This window comes from Nematostella vectensis, chromosome 2, assembly GCF_932526225.1.
Source record: "Nematostella vectensis chromosome 2, jaNemVect1.1, whole genome shotgun sequence".
Taxonomy (NCBI): domain Eukaryota; kingdom Metazoa; phylum Cnidaria; class Anthozoa; order Actiniaria; family Edwardsiidae; genus Nematostella; species Nematostella vectensis.
In genome coordinates this window covers 6,228,330-6,254,467 of record NC_064035.1, presented here as the reverse complement: position 1 = coordinate 6,254,467, position 26,138 = coordinate 6,228,330, and the positions used below count along the sequence as shown (strand labels likewise).

Below are 26,138 nucleotides of genomic sequence, written 5' to 3'. Positions count from 1 at the left end.
AGTATCTGAGCTTTTGTAAAAGTGAGAAAATAAAGAGGAATATACTACTGTACTTCTTTGATGTTGTTATTATTTTATGTTATATTATTATGTTGTTATTATACAAGCTGGAGTGCTGGGTCAGGATTTGAATCAAACGCAGTATCACAGCCATTTTCATATCGCTCGTCGTTTTTTTCTTTCTCACTTGACTTCGCCGCTCAGACAAACAAAACAGTTAAACTATTCAGGGATTTAGCTTTCTGTGAGCATATTTGCCAATCTTGGTAACTTAAGTTAGACTTGTTTTCTTCTTCCGAGTTATTTTACATGATCTCTTTTCATTCCTTTCGAGTTGGCAAAACAACAACATGCAACCCGCGGGGGAGTAGGAGAAAATAAAGGGAGCAAATCCTCACGCGCAGTGGTGGGGTGGTGGTTACTAAAATAGCCGGATTCGGAATCGACATGGCGCGCGGGTAATACCAAAGTGTCCCTCTTATGCTGTCTCGACGACATCTAGGGGCTAATCTAAGCGACTTCATACAAAATTTGAATCTGCAAGGAATATCCAAGATAAAAAAAAAACGAAAAATGAAAGCCACTACAAACATTTCTGCCAGCTTGTTTACCATTTCACGCCTGACCTCGGTTCCACGCGCGCATCGCTGAGTGGTTGAAAGATAACCGCGCCGCGCCCTATGACATAATTGTTGGTTTGGGTGATTACGGGGTAGCTGTGGTGAGATCATGCTTCCCATGAGCCCTCGCGTTACTCAGTATGATCTCTTCTATCAAGCCCGGTAAAGAAACGCTACAGGATTCGAGGTACTCTTGTCAAAATCTGCTTCCATCCTCTGTTATTTTATCATTGTTCACATTCTTTTCTCACGCTTTATAGATTAATTCATAGAAATGTGCTGTGAAGCCTTCGTATTTTAAGATTTTACTAAACTAGCATTTATTTTTGTAGATGACACCAGCAGTGGAAAACCCTCCTGCAACGGAGGAAGAAGGCAAGGAAATCAGTGCTGTTTCTCTTTATTTTACCGAATACTACTCAGCAACTTGTTTTCCCTTTTCTTACCTCAATAAGATATAGCAATGTTGTCTTATTCCGATACAGACGGCAGTATTAGGTTGATCAACTGTCAAACCGTGCCTGAGTTTTACGTAAAATGAAACTACACGATGTCGAGACTTGTACTTTTAACACGTGAATTTACAACCTTTTTGTATAGGATTCGGAAAACATCTAATAGAACAACAATTATTTTATCCCCCTCTGATAAACGCGGGACGAGCATGACGATAGAGCATGTTGTTGGCTCACGTGTTGTTAAACATTATAGATGTGCACTCGGCTTGATTGTATTCTGGGATCAACAGTGATAGTGTCAGGCTTGACATTATGCAAGTAATTTGACAGTAAATAATAATTTTGACCTATTTTGTAGTCTCAGGCGTAGCCAGTATGAAACTGCATTAACATATTTTTAGTTTATTTGTATTTTTCCCTGTGTATTTGTAATATTCTAGCTTCTGGAATTGTCTATAATGATAGTTATCCCGTGTATCTGTAGCTTTGGCCTCTGGCACAGAAAGTGATAGCGATGATGAAGTCCCTGAGCTGGAGGAAGGAGATGGTACACTACAAACAAGTGATGTAGCTGCTGCTGCTGGCCTGAACGAAGAACCTGTTAGCAAAGCCAAACAGAGTAGAGGCGAAAAGAAAGCCAGGAAAGCAATGCAAAAGCTGTCATTGAAAAGTGTTACGGGGGTCAATAGAGTAACGATAAGAAAATCAAAGAACATTCTCTTCATTATCAACAAACCAGATGTGTATAAGAATCCTGCATCTGACATGTACATCATTTTTGGAGAAGCCAAGGTAGGTATTACGATTTTTTTATGTTATGTTTGTTATTCCCTATTACTGTGTTCATACCTGTAAGAGGCACAGAACATCTCTATGCCATAGAGCTTGACCAATCTGACAGTGCTTCTCAGATTCCATTGGCAAATTTTTATGCCAAAAAGCATGTTTCCAGTTGAAACTAGCACATTAGCCTTGGCCACATCATTTTGCATCCAGTTTTCCCAGAGAATGTGGCTTACATCATAGAAAAAGTTCTTTTAATTTTATTTGTGAGGTCATCAATGCAATGGTTGAAGATCGTAGAGATCTTTGGATGTTTCCTAATGTCAAAACAGCATCAGAAATTTTTAGAACCAGCATGTAAAAATATTGCAACAAATACATAGAACTTATTCTATTAAGCCCCTAGAACAGAGTAAGGAATCCTAGGAGTTTCACTACTGAGACCTATTCAAACTTCATGATTGGCTGAATGCTGCCCTGAGAGAGACCCATGAGTTTTTGAAGGAGTTTGGTAATATCCTTATTTGAACTTTGCTTGCTGCAAATTTTTGTGCAATCACAAATCCCTTGGAAGCACTCGATTACATTATTATTATTATTATTATTATTATTATTATTATTATTATTATTATTATTATTATTATTATTATTATTATTATTATTATTATTATTATTATTATTATAACTTACTAACTCACTTTACAATTTTAGAATAACTAAATATTTCTTTTATAAATGATTTTCTTGATTCATTTGAATTTGATTATTTACAAAATTGAGCTATACTATTAAAAATCGTGATTAAAAAAAACTACAAAAATACATTTAAAAAATATTTGCTCTCTGTTTCTGAATTTCAAAGTCATTGTCATATATATTTACATGTGCTTGCCTTGGGCTCCTTGAACCACGTAGACACAGAAGGGCAGATCTTAAAAAGGCTAACGAAACTTTTGCACGGATCCAGGACACAGTTGTTGAGTATAATTTTCCCTTCTTCTCGGCAATTAGCTCCCCTAGCCTGGAGTGAAACTGTTTGCATTCGCTTGCCATTCCCCCTGTCGAGCCAAACACAAATGTTGTGAAAGTGGCCTGCTCTACTTCTAACACTCTAGTAGCGTACTGAAGCTTCTTTTCTGTTTCATGTTGCCTAAATATCTGGTCAATGTTCATGTCTCTATAGGATTCAGCATTAGCATGGCAAACTCGTACATCAAAAAATGCCTGCCTCTGCCTCTCCCAGAAATCTCTTGCTACAATGTCCAGTCGTGCGTCTCGAGCGGTGTTAGCTCCCCTGTTAAGCTCTTTCGTGATGTCCTGTAGAACAGGCTCCATTTGCACATCTTTACACACCAGACTCGGCAATTCCGCCTCCAAATCCCTCAGCTCGTTGTGGCGTTGGATTACAAACCCGCCTCTCTTGCAAATCATTGCGCGATCTGCGTCGAATGTGTCCCCGCAAACGCAGATGGTGTCTCGGGGATCTTCCAGTCGTATCTCAATCCTAGAGCGTCTCTGAATTCTCGTTTGTTGAGATCAAAGCTCATCTCTCTTAATGGCAGAATGGTAAGCCAGCTTGAAGCCCCTTTCTGAGTAGCAAGGTCCACTGCTCTTAGCAAATTAACAGGTAGAGAGCTTTTCACCTCCGCGCATCTAGACTTCAGGTACTCGTTCTTCTCTCTGCGCCCCTTTTGCTGTGCTTCTTGTAAGCATCGTCACACGGCAGCTCATGCGTTTGCTGTTTTATTTGTTCTGCAAGCGGACCACAGACCTTCATTGAAGCTGTAAATTCGAGAGAGCCTCATCAGCGGGATTTGTTATACCCAGGCCCCCAAACCTCACTGGCAAAGCAAGGAGATCACATTCTGCCTGGGTACACGTGCGCCCTGTTAGAGAGGGTATCAAGGTGTCTGATATGGCACGTTCTAGAGGCAACAATGGATCCTCTATATCCGGCAGAGTTCTTAAAAAATACGTCCAACGGTGCTTCAAGCCAAACGTATACGCTGCATAGGAGGCTTGAGGTTGCGAAACTGCAAATTCAGCGAGTTTTGTCACCTGCCCCACCCACTCATCGACTTTGCTATCCACGTACTGTTCAAGATGGGGCCTGGAACCGAGATGCTTGCGACCTTCCGTAGTGATATTGATTCCAGTTCCTTTGAAGATTTTCCTTGCAGATTCCTCTTTCTCGGTCTTAGTTACGAGCCAACAATTCACAGCATTAGGAAAATATCCTAAATCTGGTCCCAAACTTTGAAGGGTATCCCACCACTGGCTGACGTCATCCAGTGACCCACATCCTGCCGCATCATCTGTGAACCAGCATTGGTTGACTTAAGTTGCTGCTTGTAGGCGAGATATGAGTGGTTGTAAGCCGAGGGCATACATGCTCATTGCGAGCGGATCACCTTGAGTTGTGCCCTCAGCTGATACAAGCTCCTTGCCTCCCGCTACAAACAGCCGTGCTGGTAGGCGGTAGGTGTTAATTACAAAAGGGGCCAGCGTTGGGCACAGGACCCGAATATTATGAAGGGCGGCAGCTCGGTTGACCGAGTTAAAGTCATTTGAAGCATCTACTAACATCACAGCATCTGTCTGTTCATGTTGGAATAGATTATATACTGCATGGACCGCAGCCTCACTCCCCGATTTTTGCCCGGCGCACACCTGAAGCAAGCCACTCGGCTCCACTATGTCTTGCTTGAGCACCTTCCTTACGCACTTGCCAATGATTCTTCTCAACACTTCCCCTACACCTATTGGTCGGACCTCACTTTTGCCTTTATCTAGTGGGATAAGGCGACTCGCTAGTATCGGTTCGATAGTCATAGGATCGGTGTACTCTGTGCTTAAATGACGGGTAAGCAAGGTGAGTGCGTCGCACAGGTCCGAGCTTGATTTCTTGAATGATTTGCTGGCAAGGATTCTTTGAAAACCGTGCACGTCTACATTAGATGGTCCTCCAGCGCCCTTAGTTCTCAATGCTGCCTCTCTTATCATTCCCCCCGTGATCTCACTATAGATTGACTCGTGTACATCTTCTGCTGGGCCAAACAACAGGGATCCCAACTTAGCAAGTTGTGCATTAGGATGTTTCTCCTGTAGCTGCCTCATTACGTCGTCCGTCAAGGATAAGAGTCCTCCGCAATCACTTTCATTGAGATAACGCAAGGCGGAGTTTATTTTCCCTTCCATAACGAGCTTCGCAAACACTTTTGCTGTGTTCTGGGGAGCATCCTTTTTTCGGTGGAACTGCACAAGAAGCCTGCACTCTCGAATAAGCTCCTCAATGTTCCCGTTTTTCCAAAGGGCTAGCCTTTTTCCAAGGCATTCTTGGTGATCCTTAGACTTCGATGATCCCTTAAGTTCTGGTTTTTGATAGCAAGATGTGTGTAGCCTTTTGCCTCCCATAACTCGGCCATTACCTCGATGAACCCTTTCCTCAAAGCCAAAGCATTCCGCTTACATTCTAGGAGGTCCTTGCCTGATAAAAAAATTATTATTATTATTATTATTATTATTATTATTATTATTATTATTATTATTATTATTATTATTATTATTATTATTATTATACCTTTACTTAAAGAGCTTTGGTCAGCCCAACCTTTTTATTGTCTTTATTCAATATTGGAAGACACATTATGTAAAGAAATTTTGCAATGGCCATCTGAAATACTTTCTTACCTCTTTTACAGTAATAATTAATAAGTAATAAAATTTAATGTTTATTTTTTTCTGCCTTAGATTGAAGATCTGAGTCAACAAGCTCAAGTACAGGTGAATAATTGTTTCTGTCTATAGGTCATATTCTTTTAGGGTGAAAAGATGAGCCTATGAGCTCTTTTATTAGGATTATTCATTTCATGTAATCCTATCCTAAGGTTGTACCAGAAAGTATAAGTAATATGGCTTTCCTTTTTTAAAATTTCCTTTAATGAGCTGGATGACCTATTGGTCAGACCTATTGGATGACCTTAGGTCACGAGGAGCCATGTACACTTACTTAAAAGTGATGTTTTTTAATAGGCTGCTGAGAAGTTTAAGGCACCCAACCCTGCTCCTACTATCCCTGAGGCCAAGCCTGCTGTCGAACAGGAGGAGGAGGAAGAGGAGGCTGTGAGTTATTATTGTCATTATCATTCATACCACTGTCACAGTTGTAATGTTTTGCCCTGTGATGTAAACTGATTTCTAGAGGCAACTCCTCCTGATCTGATGGCCCTTGTATGTGTGTGGTCTGTGTGAGTGAGCTGTGAGTTTGTGTGTTGTGTGTATGTCATGTGAATGTTACAAGGGCTAAATGGTTTGTGTGGAAGCCAATGATTAATCAGATTATGAGAGCTGAGGGCAACTTGTAGATCATTCACTACAGTACCATGGCCACTTAAACAATGTTTCAAGAAGGTTTGCCAATTAGGATGACAACCATTTAAACTGATGAATTTTTGCCTTGCTGGTTAGCTGTTTATAATTCTGGCATCCTAATTTGCTTTCGTCCAAAGACTTTAATTTGGCCTTGAACATGTGTATTGCACTGCAAGTTTTTAAAGGTACTAGGTTCTCTAATTTAGTCTTCTTGAATATTTTAGATTGATGAGACAGGTGTTGAGAGCAAAGACATCGAACTTGTTATGCAACAAGCTAATGTATCTCGAAACAAGGTAAGAAAAATATAATCATTCTTTACTAAGTTCACCGATGATTTTACATTAAGACTTAGAACGATTGTAGTTGAGCTTACATTTTTTCCTTTTATTTCACAGGCGATAATGGCCCTCAAGAAGAATGAGAATGATATTGTCAATGCTATCATGGTACGTTTCTCAAACTATTATACCCCATACTGGTCCCCTCAAATGAGGTTTTTAGGGAGTCTTCAGTTGAAGGGGGATAAAAAGGGGAAAGAGAAAAAGTGAGACAAGGCAGGAAATGTCAAACTAGGACCAGCTCCAAAAGTGCTGTCATTCATGTAATTTAAGCTCTGGAATAACATTACAACAATAACAGGTTTTAATAAAAATCAACCCCCCCCCCCCAAAGAAAATAGTAATAATAAATTAATTTAGTTAAATAAATTCAAAATAAACAATTTTAGAATATTTTAATGATATCATTATAATAGAGTGGTTTTCATTAACCTGTGAAACTAAGTGTAATAGTCAAAGGGTAATTGTCAGTAAAACACAAAAAAGAACAATAGAATCAGATCACAATAAAGTTTAATACGGTGAGTTGAGTTCATGGGTTAATGAAGATCACTTTACTTTGTCTGTACTCTTTTGTAGACTATTCTCAGTTTTTAAGCCTTGTCTACTAATATCCAAAGCAATGTTTACAAGTGACTTGGGAAATCATAGAGTAATAAGAACTACAAACATCTTGTTTTGGACCCTTTTGCATGAATGACACAACCTCTAGATTTCTTTATCTGACTTCTTTGGTTTTTTATTTTTTTATTTTTTTCAGGAACTAACAATGTGAGCAGCAAGTCATGCTTGATGACAACACGGCTCTACTTAGATCCATACCTTTGCTTAGCCTGTATAGTTTCTTTACTGTGAAAATTTTAAACATGGTCTCAACCAGCAAATAAAAGTGTAAATGCCTAAAAAAAGATTGGGTTTCCATTATTTCTTAAATCCTCTCCAAACAAGTTAAATCATGTTAGACATTAGCAAACAATGTAATTGAGATGTACATTTCATTATTCACAGTGGGACTCAACCATCCCTCGATAAAATAGGCTTTATTCTGTAACTACAGTACAAAATGATTAAAAATGATCAATTTCTTGGTGGGGACTCTGGGATATTTCCACAAGATTGCTTTAGTGATTGGATTCTGTGGTGGGTTCTCTGTGTTTTTATGAAATCCACATTGGTTATTTCTTTGTTGGGTTGGTTGCATTCCCATTGCAATTATTGTTTTAGTTATGTCTTTTTTTGGGTTGTTTCATATGTTTTCTAAAACCACTCTATCTAGAGCCCTCGATCTGAGAAAGAGTAATTGTAAACTTCTGTTGTAAACTTGATGCTAAATTACCGGTCGAATTTTTATAAGATTATTTAAGGGGGGTATTAAAAGGACAAGTATCGACAGGCCCGTAGCTAGCAAGGGGGGGAGTGAAACTTTACACGAAACAACCTCCAATGTCAATGTTAAAATTTTCACAATTCAAAGCTGCAAAAGCTAGCTAAAAAAAATCCTGAATGCGACTGATGATGAGGTTGGTATTTAGTGGCATTTAACACATTGAAAATGGCCATGCTTAGAGATACCTGTGGTGAAAATCAAAATCGTCCCAGACCTCGAAGAGAAAGCAATATGGCGGACGTGTGCCGGCTTCTCTATCCTATCTGCAAGTCATAAACATATAGCAGTTTGACAGACATCGGAGTATAAGGTAAACAGACTAGTCCGATTGTAGAAAATTGTTCTATCTTGTCTGTAATAGTCTCCGGGACTCCAGTTTCTTGTGCTGCACTAAAATGACCGGACCCCGACAATACTTGAAACAGCCTTCTACCAGAGGTTTATGTTTCGGAAGGGAAAGAGGATAGGGTCACATTTATCATACATATAAAAATCGGTTGACTATGTGATGTTATTGCCAGCAGCATCCTTTATAGCCCGTGAAAATCAGAATCTCAGTCCTATCTCTCAAGAGTACTACTTGAGAACGCAGGAAAAAAATACCGTATGGGAAGTTAGCTCATTGATTGGATATGAGTTGTTTAATTTTTCTTCTCGAGAGCCAATCAAAAATTGCATATATCTTTCGTTTAAATCGGGCAACATTTAAATCCTTGTCACGTGACCACACAACTAGCGCGGTCTATATTGGAAAACACTGCGCCGCGGAGAAGAGTAGAAGTTTTCCGAATGGATTGTTTTCTGTTCGATTACAAAGTCATCAGTTTCGATAATGAACATTGCACAGGACCCTGGTTGTGAATGCCAAGCAAATTTGCCAGCAATAATCATCGCGAAAAGATTTTTTGTTTGAGAATTGCACGGTGCGATAGCGTCGCGAAGAGAACAGTTGAGCCGTATGTAAACTTGAGTTCGAAGCCCAATTCGGGGGCTTTGTTATTTACTTGATCCGTTGCTACGGCTTTTTGTAATTTGCGACACTTAGCGTGCGAAGAATTTGTATGAAAAGAGAATATTTAGGCAGATTAAAAAGCTGTACGCTGGCCTTAAACACTGAATTTATAATTCGACTGGGAGAGCATGTCAAATCCTGTGGAGCGGTGCGACACGAATAGAAGAGCGTCCACACCGTCTAAACGCGCCTGGGAAGAGCAAACTTCGGCACAAAGCGACTTTAACAAGAACACAAAAGCACCGTCCGCTGTTACTGCTTCAACTCGCAAGGATAGCAGCTTTAAAAGTATGGACTCAGCCGCTTCAGGCGGGGAAATTCGACTGAAAAGTGTCGAACTCGGGGTCGAAGCCGAAGAATCGACTCCGCTAAACGCAGCAATGGACAATTCGAAGGGAGATGCTTCCAACGGTACTCTAGGGGTTTCGATAAAAAATGGCCAGAAATCTAGTTCTAGGGACATAGAGTCGGAGGAAAGCGGCAAAGAGTCTGACTGTAGCGACGATTCCTTTGCAGGGCAATGGAAATTGTTTACTCGCGTTCTGAAATCGAAAAGATTTGAATCAGAGAAACTCGAAAGCCTCTATCAGCGTTACATATTTCGCTTGAATCAGAAGTTCACAAGTTGGCTTGTTTCTATCCTTATTATACTAAGCCTGGTGCTTGTTTTCTTCCAGTTTTTCTTAGAGCAAAAAGAAGTGCAATCGAAAAATATAGAGGGACTTGTGATGGTGTTTTTCACCGTTGTATACTGTGGTCTAGCATATGTTGTGAATAGGAGCGGGAGTGGTTCATCAGACAAACAAATGTCTGTCTCATCCCAAAAGCAGCTTCGTTGGGTCTCGTATGCCCTCCTAGCTCTCTCCTGTGGTTTTGTGCTAACTACGGTATTATGTCCTGTGGGAGAAAATCTACAAAAGGGCCTACAAGATGATTATTACTCTCCTAGCGATGGCGTCTGGATCACGATATTTTTCATATACATGACATATACTATGCTGCCAGTTCGAATGAGAATAGCAGTATTCGGGGGATGCCTGCTTCTCGCTCTTCACCTCATATCCAGCGCTTGTGTCAACCGCAATAATCCGAATCTAGCAAGACTGGTAAGTTATGCACCTATTCTTGGATTTATATCCGATCTCACGCTCGTCGCACGACTGGGTTTAGTCTCTTTATTTAGCTCGCAGCTTTTTCCCAGTATTACATAAATTATTGAATATACCACCGCTACTAGAAACGGCGAACTTGGCGAAGATGATTTAAACCGTCGACGACCCCTCTTTATAAAATTTTCTAGCATAACCGTAAAAGCTTCTCACGAGGAAGTAATGCCTAGCGGGCGAAGCGTAAAGCGTACTTGTTTCGTCGCAAACTCAACTGTTGAGCCATTTTGGCAGTGCTTTAGCGCTTTCACTTATTACTAGCTATCCTTTGTAAACAATACCGCGTCAGGCCGTGAGAACTATGCCATTCCCTAGATTTTGCTCTGTTTCAGTTATAATTATAACACTAGAATAGAGGTTTTGGCGTGTAATAGAAGCAACATTCGGGGATAAACAAGTACTTTTAATAATGGCTAAATCGCGACTGCAAAGACTTGCCAAGAATTAAGTTATTGATCTATTATATACTTTTGAGCCAAAGTATAGCCCGTGTTATTGTATCGTTAGAATCTTCAACGTATCCTTGTAAGACCGCGAAGAATGCACTTTATTCCGGCCCCTATGCAATTCATATTGCAGGTGTACTTTTTCGTATGTGAAAATGAGTTTTTTGATGAGCTAGTCTTTGTTATTCCTACTATCGGCCGTGTTTATGACATGTCAAAGCGAAATGAAATTTTAAAAAAGAAAATAATAATTTCTCCAAGACACAATATAAACATACCACTATGTAATGTTATATATGTTGTTCAACTGACTGTCGGTCATTCATTTTGCCCCTTTTTGGAATGGGCAGATCCCCTAGAAGTTAGACTTGGTTGTTACATGTAAAATTGAATAGTTGATTGCTGTATGGCCAATTTATATATCCTGGGGGAGAATACGTAGGCTGCATCTCTGCGACTTTTATGTGAATAGAAATTACTGTGAAATGGCTTCTTTTTGAGACGCGAAAATTTAAATCTTCCATGTTTTTCAAATTGCTGACAGACGATGTTCAGGAGATGGTCATTCGTGTCTAATAACCCTTGACATTTGATACGAACTATCACTGAACAATACTAGAGAATGCTCTTTTAAAATCTGTCTTAATTTTAAACCTGTAGACTACTTGCATTGCGGATGTCCCTTGTCCCTAGAGTTCTTAGAAAACACATCGCTACATCTTTAAATGAAAGTTGTCCAAGCCACCCTATGGTTAGAGTGTTATGTTTGAATAGTCACATTCCAGAAAAAAATATCTTATGGCTTATAATGCAGATCCTGTTTCATGCCTTATAATTAACCCTTAAATCTCAAGTACGCAAAGGCCAGTAATTAAAAATTATTCTAATTTCGGTTCGAATTCTGTAGCTTAAGTAATGCTGATATGCGTGTTACCTTATTTTGTGTAGTGCTTAGTGCAGTTTTGACATTTTCATCTGTGCGGTGGCTTTGAAATGTGACAAAATGCCTTCGAATAACTGGCACAACCTTATGTGTTTTATCAATAGGGAATGTTAAAACTGGAAACCACATGATAAGATATGATAACCTGTCATTTATATTCTTCTTATATCTTAATGATTTTGTACCCTTTAAAATAGATAACAGCTAGACACACTCTCTATCTAGTAAGAAATGTTTAATGGGGTAGTCTACTGCTTTTTTGTGTTCAAATACTATTTTCCATACAAACTAGATAATTTGGAAGGGCGGATGTCAACTGAAGAAGAAAGAACTGATTTATTTTGGTATAGGCTTTGTTGCTATGGTAACTAATCACACCAGCTGTGGTCCTAGTTGGAAATGGATAAATTTCCAAATATAATTATACAAGAACCTTTAAGTAACCTTGTGTTTTTTGTTTGTTTCAGTTTCAAATTTGAAACCATTAAAGCATAGTGTGAGTTCAACAGAGATTATATTATTTAAGACAAATGACACAATCATTTACTTTGGTTGTTATGTTTTCAAAGTGTTCAGGGTAAATTGTCATCCATTACTTGACATTAATTCATGGATTGGGAAATACATTTATCTAGATGCTATTACTGAACCTTTCGACAGACCCAGAATGTGACAAAAATGACAGAATATCTTGATGTCTAAATATACATAGGAAGAAGTGAATGTTTTTTTTATGGAGCTAGCATATAGCCATCTCTGGCAGAATAACTAACCAAGAAACTAGCTGGCTGTTTATGACTAATTACAAAAACTGACAAATGCACAAAATCTATCTTGTGTAAATTTTTGATAACACATACAGTACTTAGATTCCAATTTTTCTATGGATTCCATGAATATGAAAAAAATGCTAGGGAAACAGTTTGAGCAAGTGCAAGGAATTTATGTTTCTTACTAATACTATGTCATCCACTAAAAACTTAAAGCTAGCTAAAGTTTGTGGAGAGCTAGAGTTGTTTAAGTTTATCGAGTTTTTTTTTTGAATGACACAACTCTTAAAATATTACTGCTGTATTGTAAGGTTCTTTATTATTCTCTTGCATTTACTGATGGCTTGACAGCTTTACATATACTGATGGCTTGAGATTCATTCAAAATTATGAACTTAAAAATACTATCCACTGTTTTGGTTTTATCATCTTTACATTTGATGAGAATTTGCACTGCTTCCAAGAGTGATGGATTTTTTCTTGAGAATCTTATTTACTCCATAGTAACTTTTTTTTATAACCTTCATTTTATGGAACTAAGAAATATTTGTATTTTTGAATGCTTTTAGCTATTCACACTTTAGAGACTTGTTGAGACATGTTTCTAGTTGACTGTTTGAATATCTCACAAGTGATTGGTCGGAACAAAAATCCATACATATTTCCTGTGTTCACGGTTTTCTTGGTTGTGCTGTAATACAGTGTTAATTTTTAAAATGACAATTACTTACTGCTTTTAGTTGGAGCTTAGATAAATCAGCTCACAAGATAAACCGGTTTCCTCCTGTATTTGTCTTGATTCTCATTGACCTGTTATTAATTGATTTATTTCTATCCATGAAAATAATGTCAAGACATGTATTGAAAAGAATGGGTTTCAGAATAGCAGTCTTATCTTCCAGAACTGCAGTGTTATGCAGCAATCGCCTTTTTCATAGTTCCTGACCCAAGTGACATATGCAGCCTAGCTGTGTAAATAATTGCTTTTAGTAGACCCCAATTTATATTTAGCATTTTTCAAAGATAAACTCTGACACGTGGGGATATGGCTTCCTTTTTGGACTGTATTTACAGTGATTCAAATCTTAATGGGATATAGTTACATACCTTAGCCTTTCTTGGTTCTAACATTTAAATCAAGCCTTTGTTATTCAGCTGTTATTCTGTTTTATTATAATTGGCTTAGGTTTGCCCCTGTTGATATAGAGTCCAAAAGTGGGTTATATTTTAGTGACAGATAATAAAAAAAAAACAAATTAAAACCAGATAATTCTAAGTAAAGACACCAGTGTTTTTTTTTTCACAGCCTCCAAAAAACAGGTTATTGAATTGCAATGTGAGAAAGGACCCTCAGCCTAACCTCCTTAACTAAAAAGACCACAGGCAGCCCAAGGCTACTGTCAGTGTTTTATAAAGGAATGTATGGGGGAATTTATATGTTATCGAAAAAATACTTTATCGTGAATAATAAAACTTGCAAAGGGGAAACACACTCACTCGGCGCGTCCATTATCATGCCGACGACTCCTTGAAGTTTAAATTTCTGAGCAGTGCCTCGTTCCTAGAGCCCCTTGGTAAGAAAGTGCACCCGATCTGTTGGCACAGATGGTGAATTCGACAGTCAGCGGTAAAAAGTTGAAAAGATATGAGTGAAATTCGCAAATTGGTATATAGAGAGCCAGTTTTTTACACCTCTGAAAAAATTCCAAGCTGTTCTGAACCAGGATTCAGCTCTGGGGGTTACCCTGGGGGCTATACTATTGACTCACATGTGTTATTTATTTGCCTTGCAGCTTGTTGGCAACTTGCTGTTATTTATTTGTGCTAATATAACTGGGGTGTTCACACACTACCCAACAGAAATATCTCAAAGGCAAGCCTTCCTGGAAACTAGGAGATGTATAGAGGCTCGTCTCACCATACAAAAGGAGAACCAAAATCAGGTAAAATTTTTGTTGATATTAAAAAAAGTTATTAACTATTAACTAACCTCAATTGCTCAGTCATGCCGAGAAATATCAAATGGAGGCTCAATTGGCCATTCAAAAATGATAAAAATAAAGAAATCATGCTAAAAAATGAACCCCCATTACTGATGGTTTTACGTAGTCATTTCCTGTGCAGAATTTGAGTGAAAATAAAAATACTATTAAGTCAGAAACAAATCTTAAACTTGACTCTCCAGAATAAAATACTTGAAGATATTATTGCTGTTTAGAGTAAAGTAGAAAAATGTTATACTATCTATTTTATATTTGTTTACATCTAAAAAAATCCTTAAAATTTTGAGTTGGTTAAAGGTAATGAACAGCATTGTCATATTGTTTTTTTCTTTTTGTACTATCCACTTCCCGAAACATTTTAGCTGTTAAACAATGAACTTGACATTTCCATGAAGTGGATAACAAGAGCTTGCGCAATTGTTTAACACCACTTTACCATTTACATCAGATATTAACTGTACCTATTTCCATCAGATAATTACCGAACTCAATGAGGGGTGTTCAACATTTTTCGAATTTTCAAAAGCTCATTGAAATCTAGTATACTATAGAAGAGTTTTTGTTTTCCTTACTGCTGCCTAGGCATGTTCAATGTGTTTTATCCTTGTCTTAACTTGTAACTTAAGGACTTCGCAAATTTAGACACTTGAAACAAATTGATAAATGCTTTACTTTTGAATTAAAGATGGCTGAGAAATAGTTGTTGTACTTGATGTATTCACGGCTGTCTTTTGCCATCTTTTTGTTTAGCAGAACTTGAAATTTTATTCTTCAAATGAAAGACCAGGTTACTGTTATCAATGGGTTTTCATGCATGACTACACTTTTATGTGCTTTATTGATATTTTTTGGTATCAGGTTTCTTAGTTTTCATATCCAAGATTATGCAAGTCTGAATACGTCTTTCAGTATCGCTATTCAAAGACCAAAGCTCAAAGTTCAATTGATACATGTCTGGAAGATTTTTTTTGCATGTCTACATGTTAAAGCCTCGCTCTTGTATTGCTTGTAAAATCAAGAAAAACTCAAGCGACTATAAAGGGGCTAGAACAAGCAAATATCGAGTTAAAAAATTAAGCCTTTGTATTAGCATGCTGCTAAAATTGGAACCCCCGTGGTTTTCTCTAGGAGCGTCTCCTTCTGTCCGTTCTCCCGCGCTATGTTGCCATGGAAATGAAAGATGACATTGAAAGTGGAATCTCCCAGAACTCCCAATTCCATAAGATCTACATTCAAAGACACGAAAACGTCAGGTAGGCACAAGGGTTGCAGCGAAGGTTGAGTAAATTTGTGGAGGGGAAGGGGGGAGAGGGGGGGGGGGGGTGGAAAGAAAATACAATGCTTACAAATTGGGTGATCGATGTAAAGCTGAAAAGTGGCTTTATTCAACGCGATAGCTCAATTTCACCTGAAACCCATTAGACTAACCATATTCTGATGATTTATTTCACTTAATGTGACCGTGTCAGTTGTTGACGTTAGGTTTTATCAGCCATGATTGATGGTCGTTTTTCTTTGTTCCAGTATTCTATTCGCGGATATTGAGGGATTCACTGTGTTGTCTTCCCAATGTACCGCGCAGTCTCTCATCAAAACCCTTAACGAGCTGTATGCGCGGTTCGACCAGTTGGCGGTGGTAAGATTGTCTTCTGTATTTCCTGATTAAATGATTAAGTAGACTGAGAAGCAGAAGGCAACCACTTTAACCATTTGGTTAGTCTCAAACAGCATTTTTAGGTCTTTGTACCGCCGATTTGCCTTCCGTAAAAGCAATAATTTTCATTTCCTTTAGAAATAAACACAGCGAGAGCTGCATAGACACGTGTTTTTTTTTTAGAAAAATAGTTTCTCAAAACGCGCGAAAATAAGCGCGCCAGCTGTCATATGCTTGCTGGCTTACATCGTTATCGGGATGAGTAATGGATGCGGAGTATCAAAAAGATAAGATGCGATGCGTGAGAAACAAAGGCGGGTATGGAGTTTTAGGGGGTTGGGCTGTGAAAGTGCAAGAAGATACAATAAGGGGTAGCAATGCAGATCGTAGAAATGACGATTTAAAGATCACTGGTTTGCAGCAGTACTAGGTTTGCTCAGTGCCATGCTAGCAGAGCTTTTCTTTCTCATTGTTTTTTAAGTTAAGTGACTTACCGATTCGCGTTTCTGAGTTTTTTCGCGTTGCGAAAAAACTTACAAGTACAACACCGAGAAAAACTAGCGGAAAGCAGGGTATTTGGTCATGGACTAGTTTGGTTGTTTGTTTGCAGGAGAATCACTGCCTTCGAATTAAGATCCTTGGCGACTGCTACTACTGTGTGTCCGGTCTACCAGACCCCCGTCCGGACCACGCCCACAGCTGTATCGAAATGGGGCTCGCCATGATTGACGCCATCTCGTAAGAATCTATTTATCCATATTCACATCCTTTTTTTTTTTGTATCACCTTTGTTCTGCGGGAGCTTATATACTCATAGGCTGCAGACAAGAAATAAATAGGAAAATCTGGCGGGAAGAGTTAACGGCAATGTAGTGATAAATGTGACGATTCCCTCATCAAACTCAAAACCTTTGAGCCAATAAACGACCTTCTTTGTGCCGAGAAAGAAATGAATTGGTTAAAACCTTTTAAATGACCATATGCTGAATCGCAAGACATAACCACACAGCTAGGGCTTGTCTGGGTTATTCTGTATCAGAGATAGAGTAGGCAGTTAGCTGTTTTTTCATTATACCCATGTTTGCGCTTGAAAATCCTCAAAGTTCTCAAGCACGTTTTTCGCAACAGGTTCGTTCGCGACGCCACCCAAGTAAATCTGAACATGAGAGTCGGGGTGCACATGGGCAAAGTACACAGTGGTGTGCTAGGATTGGTCAAATGGCAGTATGACGTGTGGTCTGATGACGTGACTATAGCCAATCACATGGAGTCTGGCGGTCTGCCAGGGTAGGTAACGCAACCGTCACACACACACACACAAAACGGACACGACGTCAGTATTCCCAGTTTGGAAATCGCCGAGGCAGTATAAGCAACCACATCGAGTTTTATTTTCATGATCCGTGTTATGGTGAACTGCACTTGAACAAAAGTAACTAGGAGATACTTTCTCACACAGGCGCGTGCACATAACCAAGGAGGTCCTAGACTGTCTGAATGGGGATTACGAGGTGGAAGAGGGCCATGGCCAGGAACGAGATTCCTACTTGAAGCAGTACAGCATTGATACCTACTTGGTTGTAGCTGAACACCCTCGGGTATGTATTGTTGCCCATTTACCCACCTCACCCTCTTTTCAATATATGCGTTGGGGGGGGGAGGGGTTGTAGCTGAACACCCTCGGGTATGTATTGTTGCCCATTTACCCACCCCACCCTTTTTTCAATATATGCGTTGGAGGAGGGGTTGTAGCTGAACACCCTCGGGTATGTATTGTTGCCCATTTACCCACCCCACCCTCTTTTCAATATATGCGTTGGGGGGGGGGGGGGGGGGTTGTAGCTGAACACCCTCGGGTATGTATTATTGCCCATTTACCCACCCAACCCTCTTTTCAATATATGCGTTGGGGGGGGGGGGGGTATTTTGTGATAATTCCAACACCTCTACACTTTTTACTCCAATAGTTAAATTATCTTTGCTGACTCTTTTAATGCCTTATTTTTCCATTTGTATTCCCGTGATGTTTGGAAATCCTTAGAAGGTAAGTTAAATCTTTCAGTTGATGTTGTTGTGCCGTTATTCTTGTGCACTTCATTTTTACTGCATCTTTGTAAATAAAATGTTTCTAATGAAACCATCCTAATTTTACTAGCAACCAAGCAAAGAGCTTAAACGCGAGGAAGACATCGACAAGAAAATGCAAGCAAGGTAATTTCGATTTCCTATCGCCATTTATTTCCATGATGATGCCTAATCACATCAACGTACGTGACATATTTTAAAAATCGCTCGTTACTCTTTAGACTTGGAATAGACTCTAAAGTCCAAGACACCGAGGACGAGGTGAACGAGTTTCTGGGGAGCTCTATCGATGCACGCAGCATTGAGAGGTATATGCGATAGAATGTACTACTTTTGCTGTTACCGTAAACGAATTTCGATTGTCCGAGAGGGGACCTTTACTAAGAGCGTTCATATAATAAACCCAAGTGCAGTGCAGTGGGGTTCTAATTTCCGTCCAGATCATGTAAAATTATAGCCTGCGTATCAAGCCTTATTTTAAGCTGGGATTACCTGCTCTCCAGTGGGTTAATTCGGAAATTCCTGTTTTGGGGGTGTCGGGGTTCCTGATGTTTTTGCGCCACGGGGAGCCTGAACAACGAAAACACACAGGAGAGACGGCTTGCAGGCTAAAGCTGGGAGGGAGGGCCGTTTGTTAGAGGGGCACTCAATACAAACTTGTAACCTTAGCAGGGGCGTTCATTACATAGGAGTCATTTATTAGATCATTTACGGTATATGTACACATGCAATATATACAATTGTTTCCAATTATTTCTGTCCCAGCCATGCCATATCAAACATCGACAATTTTCCGTATGTTTCTCACCATGCAGATTACGCAAGGAATATGTTCAGCCGATCCTACTGACTTTTAAGAACCCCGCCAAAGAGGAGTTGGTAAGCAAGCTCACGTATCAACCGCGGGACGCCTAGTGTGTTAGCATGTCGCACCTATGTGACCCAAGTTTGACTCGTGGCTCAGTAGGCCCTAGCCCTGTATACCCCTAAATGTGATAATTATGAGTGTGGAAATAGTATGTAATACTCTGCGATTCTCATTCACAGTATTCACAAGAGAGGGATCGCATGTTCAAGTCATACACGTCCTGCGTTTTTCTCGTCTATCTATTCATTCTTGGCACCCAGTTGCTAGTCTTACCCAGGTAAAATGTTACGTGACACATTTTCACGTGCCTTTTTTTTTTTATTTCATTTATTCATTCTTGTCACCCAACGATTACACTATGTATTCAGTGTATCGCATGGCTAAGTCTTGTTATCTTTGTAGGAATTACGTGACGCTGGCGGTGTTTTTGTCCATCTTTCTTATCGTTGCCATCACCTACCTTCTGGTCGTGTCAGAGAAATTCTCGGTGAGAAACCCAATTCCCCATACACTGAAAACCCAATTCACCAAGAGCGTGAACAACATAACCTCACCTCACATTTTGTCCATAGAGAAAGGTTACCACAAAACGCCAGTTAAATTGCGCTTTTTGCGTGAATATTCAGTCACGTTTAGGCAGATAACACCGTTTAGGAGGAACCACATAAGCGCATTTGTACTTTTTTTTTCGATTTCGTAAAGTTGCTTGATGGTTTACAGCTGATGGCTTTGTTTGTTGATAGTTTCTTCCAGAGTCTCTCACCAACCTGTCATCCACCATCTGTCAATCACGCGTCATTTGCCGCATCATCGCGAGTATCCTGATCATCGGCTTGTACGTGGCCGCTGTGGGGAATCTGGTAAGTGACAGGAGCTACTGACTGACAGGCACTACCGAGTGACGAGCAGCCAGCATTACCGGAGAAAACGGTATTTCTGGCCAAGAATTTCCGTGTTGTTTGTCCATTTTGTTTGTTACCTCGCTGGAAGGTGCTGCGAAGTGATTCGCCAACTTTTCCTTTGTCTTCTGGCCCACCAAACGCGGCTGTGCCGGCGACGCACGGCGATGTTGGAGTTATTCACAAAGGACTTACGAACGCGGCGACAGAAACGATTAGATATACCTTGGATGCGATAAGATTTGTAAAGGGACGATCTCGTGGTATGGGGGTCTGTAGGTTTCTAGTGATACGCAGGCGACACTATCGTTATTAAAGGTATGAATGCGCGTACTTCGAAATGTGTCAATGTGCCTATCAAAGTATAATTTTTTTGTTTTTAGTTTGGCTGTGACGAACCGCCCACTCCTGAATTTACGAAGATTTTCCTGAACAACGAGACAAAGTTGGTGTGCAACGCCAGCCGCTACCCTCCCCCACTTGGGGTAGAGAACCAGTCATGTGATTATCCACAGGTCAGTCGGGATGAACGACGTTCTGTGTCACGCTAGTTATCACATTGATCGGGTGCTTTGTTTTGCAGTACGTGACGTTCTGTGTCACGCTAGTCATCAGATTGATTGTGTGCTTTGTTTTGCAGTACGCGACGCTATGTCACGCTAGTCAGCAAATTGATTGGATGTTTTATTTTGCAGTACGTAACGTTCTGTGTCACGCTAGTCATGATCGGCTGTGCGGTGTTCCTTCAGTTGAGCACAGTTCTTAAGTTCTCATTGCTGACCGTCATGGCTATCGTATACATCCTTCTCGTCCAGTATGTCGCAAAGAATTCCTTCCTGAGACACGACTTTTTGCAGTTCTGTGGGTAAGCAGAAAACATTCAAATCTGAGCGAAGATTCCTAGTCCTCCTAGAGTAAATTATTGTAAAATTGACATGTGCTTTATTGATTTTTAATTTGTGGATTCGCTGGGAGATGACTTCATAATGTCCCTTGTTTGGTTTTGTTTTAGTACATTCGTTAATTACTATGTAAATTAAATTGATCTACTGTTCCTTTTTTTCAGACTTGGAAGTGGTCACTTTATCGAATGGAGTGATCTATCAATTCTGATCGTCGTTATCTTTATCTTAGCGCTTACCGCGCACGGCTACTTGGTAAGATGCGCTAGTCCAACATGATGTATTCACATACTTTCCGTCCTCACAGAGTTCAAGTTGTTTTTGTGCTTTTCTGATGTCCTTATTATTTTTCACAGCATGAGCAAATTTCTCGGTTGGATTTCCTGTGGAAACTTCAGGTGAGCTTGGATGTGGTGCTATCGTTTGTATCTGTGTGGGGCTGGTAGTGGCTTGTCTAAAACCCCCTAGGCATTCCAAGTAACTAAAACAACGATCTTGTCAAACAGGCAACAGAGGAGAAAAAAGAGATGGAACAGCTTCGAGAATACAACAAGAAATTGCTTTACAACATTCTTCCTGTGCACGTGGCTCAACACTTCCTTGGCCACAAAGCCAACAAAAACGAGGTATGTGCTCAGTAGCAGTGTACCCTACAAAGTCAACAAAGTCTTTGGCCGATTGGTATACAATAGAGGTGTCAATCACGGCTTTCAATTTGATCAGTCTAGTTGTCTATGGTAACAGCTAGGCGTATCAGCAGTCATTCCATGCTAAGTCAACAAGGTCTTTAGCTGATTCGTATACAATAGGAATGTCACCCTATTTTCAAATACCTCTCAAGAGAGTCTGGGTTATGATGTACTTTTTATGTCAGTATAGCATAGTTTTATCAAGCGTTCAACTGCTTACCTTCTCTTGAAAACAACACTGTCATGTGTAATACATAATATGCAACCTGAGCTGACTTTTTTTGTTATTCTTTTGTTTGGCAGGATTTGTATTATCAATCTTGTGATAAAGTTGCCGTAATGTTCTCCAACATCTGTAATTTCTCGGATTTCTACACTGAGCTAGACGCTAATGGCGAAGGTGTGGAGTGCTTAAGATTACTCAACGAGATTTTAGCCGACTTTGACGAGGTCAGTAAGCTATACACATGACTCTTGTGAGTAAGCTTTAGCCTGTGTTATGTCTTAGTAGCTGCTGTACATATGTGAGTGTTACGGGTCGTCGCTAGCTTACCCCTGTTGTAAGTTTTTATAGCTGTTGTACATATGTGAGTGTTACGGGTCGTCGCTAGCTTATCCCTGTTGTAAGTCTTTGTAGCTGATGTACATATGTGAGTGTTAAGAGTCGTCGTTAGCTTATCCCTGTTGTAAGTCTTAGTAGCTTTTATACATATGTAAGTGTTGCTGGTCGTCTTTAGCTTAAGCTTGATGTTTGTCTTCCCAGCTTCTGTCAGAGCCCCAGTTCCAATGTATTGAGAAGATCAAGACAATTGGCGAGACGTACATGGCTGCATCAGGAATAAAACCAGAATCACAGGTAGATTTGAACTCAATAAAGCCAATGTTATTGTTTGCCAGGGTGTAACAGACCATGTGAGAAGGTTTACAATTTTTATAACAAGCCCCCAAAAAGCGTTATGTAATGTGGTCTTAAAACCTATACTCTGCCTTGGATGCACTTTGCTCAGAAAACACCCCTGCTGTTAACTCGGTTTCAGAGCCTGGAATGTAGAATTGAGACATTCGTGGCTCTAGGGCTGGGAACCTGGCTCTAACCTGCCTCCTGAACACCGTAAAATTGACCCCCAATATTAGTTAGCACAAGACCCCATTTTATCGCGAAACACCCTCAGTTTGAGAAATATGGATTTTCGAAACTAACAATATTTTTTTTAGGAAAAACTTGCAACTTTGAACCATATCTGCACAATGGCTGACTTCGCAATGGCAATGAAACGAAAACTAGAGGATATTAACCTCCATTCTTTCAACAACTTTGCTATGAAAATCGGTTAGTACTTATACATAGTTCTGGTCAAAATGTTATTAGGATAAAGCTGACTGGAATGCTAATAACTGATATAACTTCATTTGTCTAACTGCAGGTTTGAACTTTGGTCCTGTGGTCGCTGGGGTAATTGGGGCACACAAACCTCAGTATGACATCTGGGGAGACACAGTGAATGTTGCAAGCAGAATGTATAGCACAGGAAAAGATAATCACATACAGGTAAGAGGCTACTTACTGGATCTCAAAACGAAAAAAAACCCGACTTTATTATAAAATATGAACTTCGAAGCATTTCATTAATCAATTTTAGATTCATTTCTTTTTCATAGCTTACCTTTTAAAATATTGTTTTCTCTAGGTTACAAAGGCCATGTATGAGATCTTGTCGACTCGCGGATACACCTTCGACTGTCGAGGCCTTGTTGCTGTGAAAGGCAAAGGAAAGATGGTTACCTACTGGCTTCTGGGCAAGGAAGGTGCTAGCAACTCCAACGATCTTTAGCGATCTGTAGTACAGCAGAACTTGCAGGAGTGGGCATCCTCTCATGTTCAGCTTCAGGAAAAGTCCAGGAAATCTGATATATGTACTGCATCACTATGCAGTACCCCGTTACCCTGGCTTACTACCATATATCACAATGTTTTTGAAAAACAATGACAGTAAATTCTTCAGTGAATGAAAGATATTCTGGGCGAAATATTGGCTGCAAATAGCCATAATCCCATTTTAACAAGCGTACGTTTTTAACATATGGAAGTATTATCTCGGTTGTTTCTGGGCTCAAGAGTCAGCAGTTCATTTATCACCCACGTCATCGAGCATGCTAAACCAATTTTTGGATTGTATTTTTTTTTCACGACTGGTTGATAGTCCCTCAACTCGGGTGAACAGGTTCTCGGATCTCTGGTTTCTAGCGAACTCAAAGTTGCATTTAATGTATTTTTTAGACATACTATAATAACAATCAAGCAACAAAGATTGCTGATTTCATAAATAGGCTAATGTGTAAGTTATAGCACTTTAGTCGCAACTTAAGACCAGGCAAATGTGTTTCATATGCTTAGTGGATTGTAACAAAGAGACTCTAGAGGCATTTCCATTTTTGGCTATCAGTTCTCAACCTACCAAAAAAGGATCTTTGGGTGTATATAGGGTGTATAGCCATTTAGATGTTTGCTGTGACATGACTCACCAACAGTAAGTTTAGACTTGTGAATTTTCCTGTTGTAAATTACCGACAGTAAATGTATAATATATAAATATGGCATATACACCAATGTATTTTAGCAGTGAAGATCATAGCGATTGTCATTAGTATTAGAAGCCTACGGCTTGTGCACATTGGAGATCTAACATAAATGATTATACAGTAGCATATAAACTTAAAAACAAAGATCTCTATATGATACTTCGTTTATACGCTCATTTTACCATTTGCTGCCTGTGTGCTAGGCCTCACAAGTCTCATTTATTTGAGAGCCCTAAATTTTTTTTAGTGTCCAGTAGGCTTAATCAAATAAGATGAACAATATGATTATTGTGAACTTAGAGCTTTTTAAATTAGTTTTTTAAGTGTCAACAGTTATTCTTTGAAGTTGTCCTACTGAATTTAGGAATTTTTAGTGTAATTGAGGACAATTTCTTTTTAATCAAGATGATGTCGTATAGTGATCAAGAAAAAAAGTTACAAATATAGAGAATTAATATATTCATTGACAAGTCTGAAATAATAAACAAACCCTGTAAATATATCAACTAGGCATGCAGGTGATAATACAAGTTTCCAATGTCATCTTCATTATATTTTCACTTGGAAAAGGTTCTTGCATAGTGAGAAATGGTTTGCTTTTATAGGACACTTTTTTAACCATTTGATTTGCTATTCTTTATGTACTAATGAGAAAAAGTTTGACCTCTGTACAGCATTCCAAAACTTAATCACTGTATGCACAAAATTCTATTATGTTTTGGTGAATGACCCGATCATTCATCATTAATAGCGAGTTTCATCAAGGGAGAACTTTAGCCGTTATTTGCACTTTTTACTGAAATTAGCTTTTTTGTCCAGATAAATATATTTTAAAGCTCTCAGTGGTACACAGTATCATTAGTACTTGGTAGTGGGCATGATAAGGGAGCTGCTTATAGGGGGAAATTTTGCAGAGGCTGTAAAATTTTATTTGATGTTGAAGTACATAACTGTATAAAAGCCTGTAAACAATGCCTAATAAAATCATGAAACTGTATCTTTCTATTTTTGGTTGATTCTCATCAGAAATGGAACAAAAGCAGTGTTGCAGCCAGTGATAAACTGTGTATACTAGCCTAGTGACTTATTGGCATAATTTTTTTTATTTGAAAACAATAAAAGGAAATTTCTATAAATAAAAAGAACTGAAAAAGAATATAAGCCTTTTATTTTTTCTCAATAACCCAGAACTAATAAACAATCCATTGGAAAGAGTTGAGAATTACTTCTGAAATTAATGTATAAGAAAAAAAGGGAACCTGGACTTGCCCTGTAAACATATATCAAACCTGGGCTACTGGCAGTATTTAACACATTGACCCCTCAACCGGCCTGTACCAGCTTTGGGAAGTACCCACAACCCAAAAAATTCATAAATGCAAAATAAACACAACAAGATGAAGATACTCAGGCATCAGTCTAAGGGATAAATGGTCTTGCAGATATGCATCCAACCAAGGTGTTGGCATCTACTCTTAAGCCAAATAATAGCACAGGTTCTTTGACAAATCTCAAATCGAACAAGGAGAGAAAAGCAGAATCACCCCTCTCAATAAAACGCTCAAAATACCACACAAGGGAGAGAGATCAGCAAACACAGCTCAAGACACAAATAGATACCTTTATTCTGATCCTCCAGGTACATTTCCTTGGCCTCAAAACACAATGTCCACTCCTTAAAGGATTGTACAACCACGAAGATGTCTTTACGTATTGCAAAGCATTCTGGGAGATCCAGGGGAAAATTCACGAGGGGAGGGCCAGTCAACACTCCTCTCCCCAAAGTCAGATGGTTTTTTATAAGTCTTTTCACCCCGAAGCCAAACGAATCAATTCCAGGTCATACAGACCCAGAATAGCAGTGTAAACAATTTTGCAATCAATTTGGTTTCAGAAAAGACACCATTTAGGAGAGCTGTGGTGATTCATTAGAAAATTATTTTCTCATCCGGGCAAAGCCAAACAAGAAAAAATCATCATGAATCCACCTTTGCTTGCAAATATCCATAAGCAAGGCACTCAATTATGCCCCAAAAGACTTCATGCTGTCCTGAGACACTCTCCTAATATGCTCATAGCTGTATTTTTGATGAAAAATACAAGCAACCATCAACTTGTGCTGGCTTCAGCACAATGACGAGGGATTAAAAGTGGGGACCGC

At 39.3% G+C, this 26,138-nt stretch overlaps 3 protein-coding genes across 3 annotated transcripts; 2 read left to right on the top strand and 1 right to left on the bottom strand.

Moving 5' to 3' along the window:
- Positions 1-706: 706 nt before the first annotated feature.
- LOC5517940 (nascent polypeptide-associated complex subunit alpha) lies at positions 707-7,481 on the top strand. Its single transcript, XM_001637882.3, has 8 exons — positions 707-807; positions 953-995; positions 1,563-1,870; positions 5,612-5,644; positions 5,894-5,983; positions 6,457-6,528; positions 6,631-6,681; positions 7,334-7,481. The coding sequence occupies exons 2-8, from the start codon at positions 953-955 to the stop codon at positions 7,346-7,348; spliced, it is 612 nt and encodes a 203-aa protein (XP_001637932.2). The 5' UTR covers positions 707-807; the 3' UTR covers positions 7,349-7,481.
- On the bottom strand, positions 2,682-8,601 carry LOC116601539. The gene is made up of 2 exons (XM_032362449.2): positions 8,146-8,601; positions 2,682-5,348 (listed from the first exon to the last, which is right to left on the bottom strand). The coding sequence occupies exon 2, from the start codon at positions 5,273-5,275 to the stop codon at positions 4,199-4,201; it is 1,077 nt and encodes a 358-aa protein (XP_032218340.2). The 5' UTR covers positions 5,276-5,348; positions 8,146-8,601; the 3' UTR covers positions 2,682-4,198.
- A 120-nt stretch (positions 8,602-8,721) lies between these two features.
- Positions 8,722-24,974, top strand: LOC5517880 (adenylate cyclase type 5). The gene is made up of 24 exons (XM_032362448.2): positions 8,722-10,078; positions 14,091-14,240; positions 15,429-15,553; positions 15,825-15,936; positions 16,565-16,692; positions 17,083-17,241; positions 17,414-17,552; positions 17,996-17,998; positions 18,110-18,165; positions 18,261-18,347; positions 18,855-18,918; positions 19,087-19,184; positions 19,310-19,394; positions 19,651-19,767; positions 20,190-20,321; positions 20,502-20,671; positions 20,873-20,963; positions 21,065-21,106; positions 21,215-21,334; positions 21,701-21,847; positions 22,161-22,253; positions 22,613-22,727; positions 22,822-22,946; positions 23,086-24,974. Exons 1-24 carry the CDS (start codon positions 9,101-9,103, stop codon positions 23,227-23,229), a joined length of 3,480 nt encoding a protein of 1,159 aa, XP_032218339.2. The 5' UTR covers positions 8,722-9,100; the 3' UTR covers positions 23,230-24,974.
- The last annotated feature ends 1,164 nt before the right edge of the window (positions 24,975-26,138 follow it).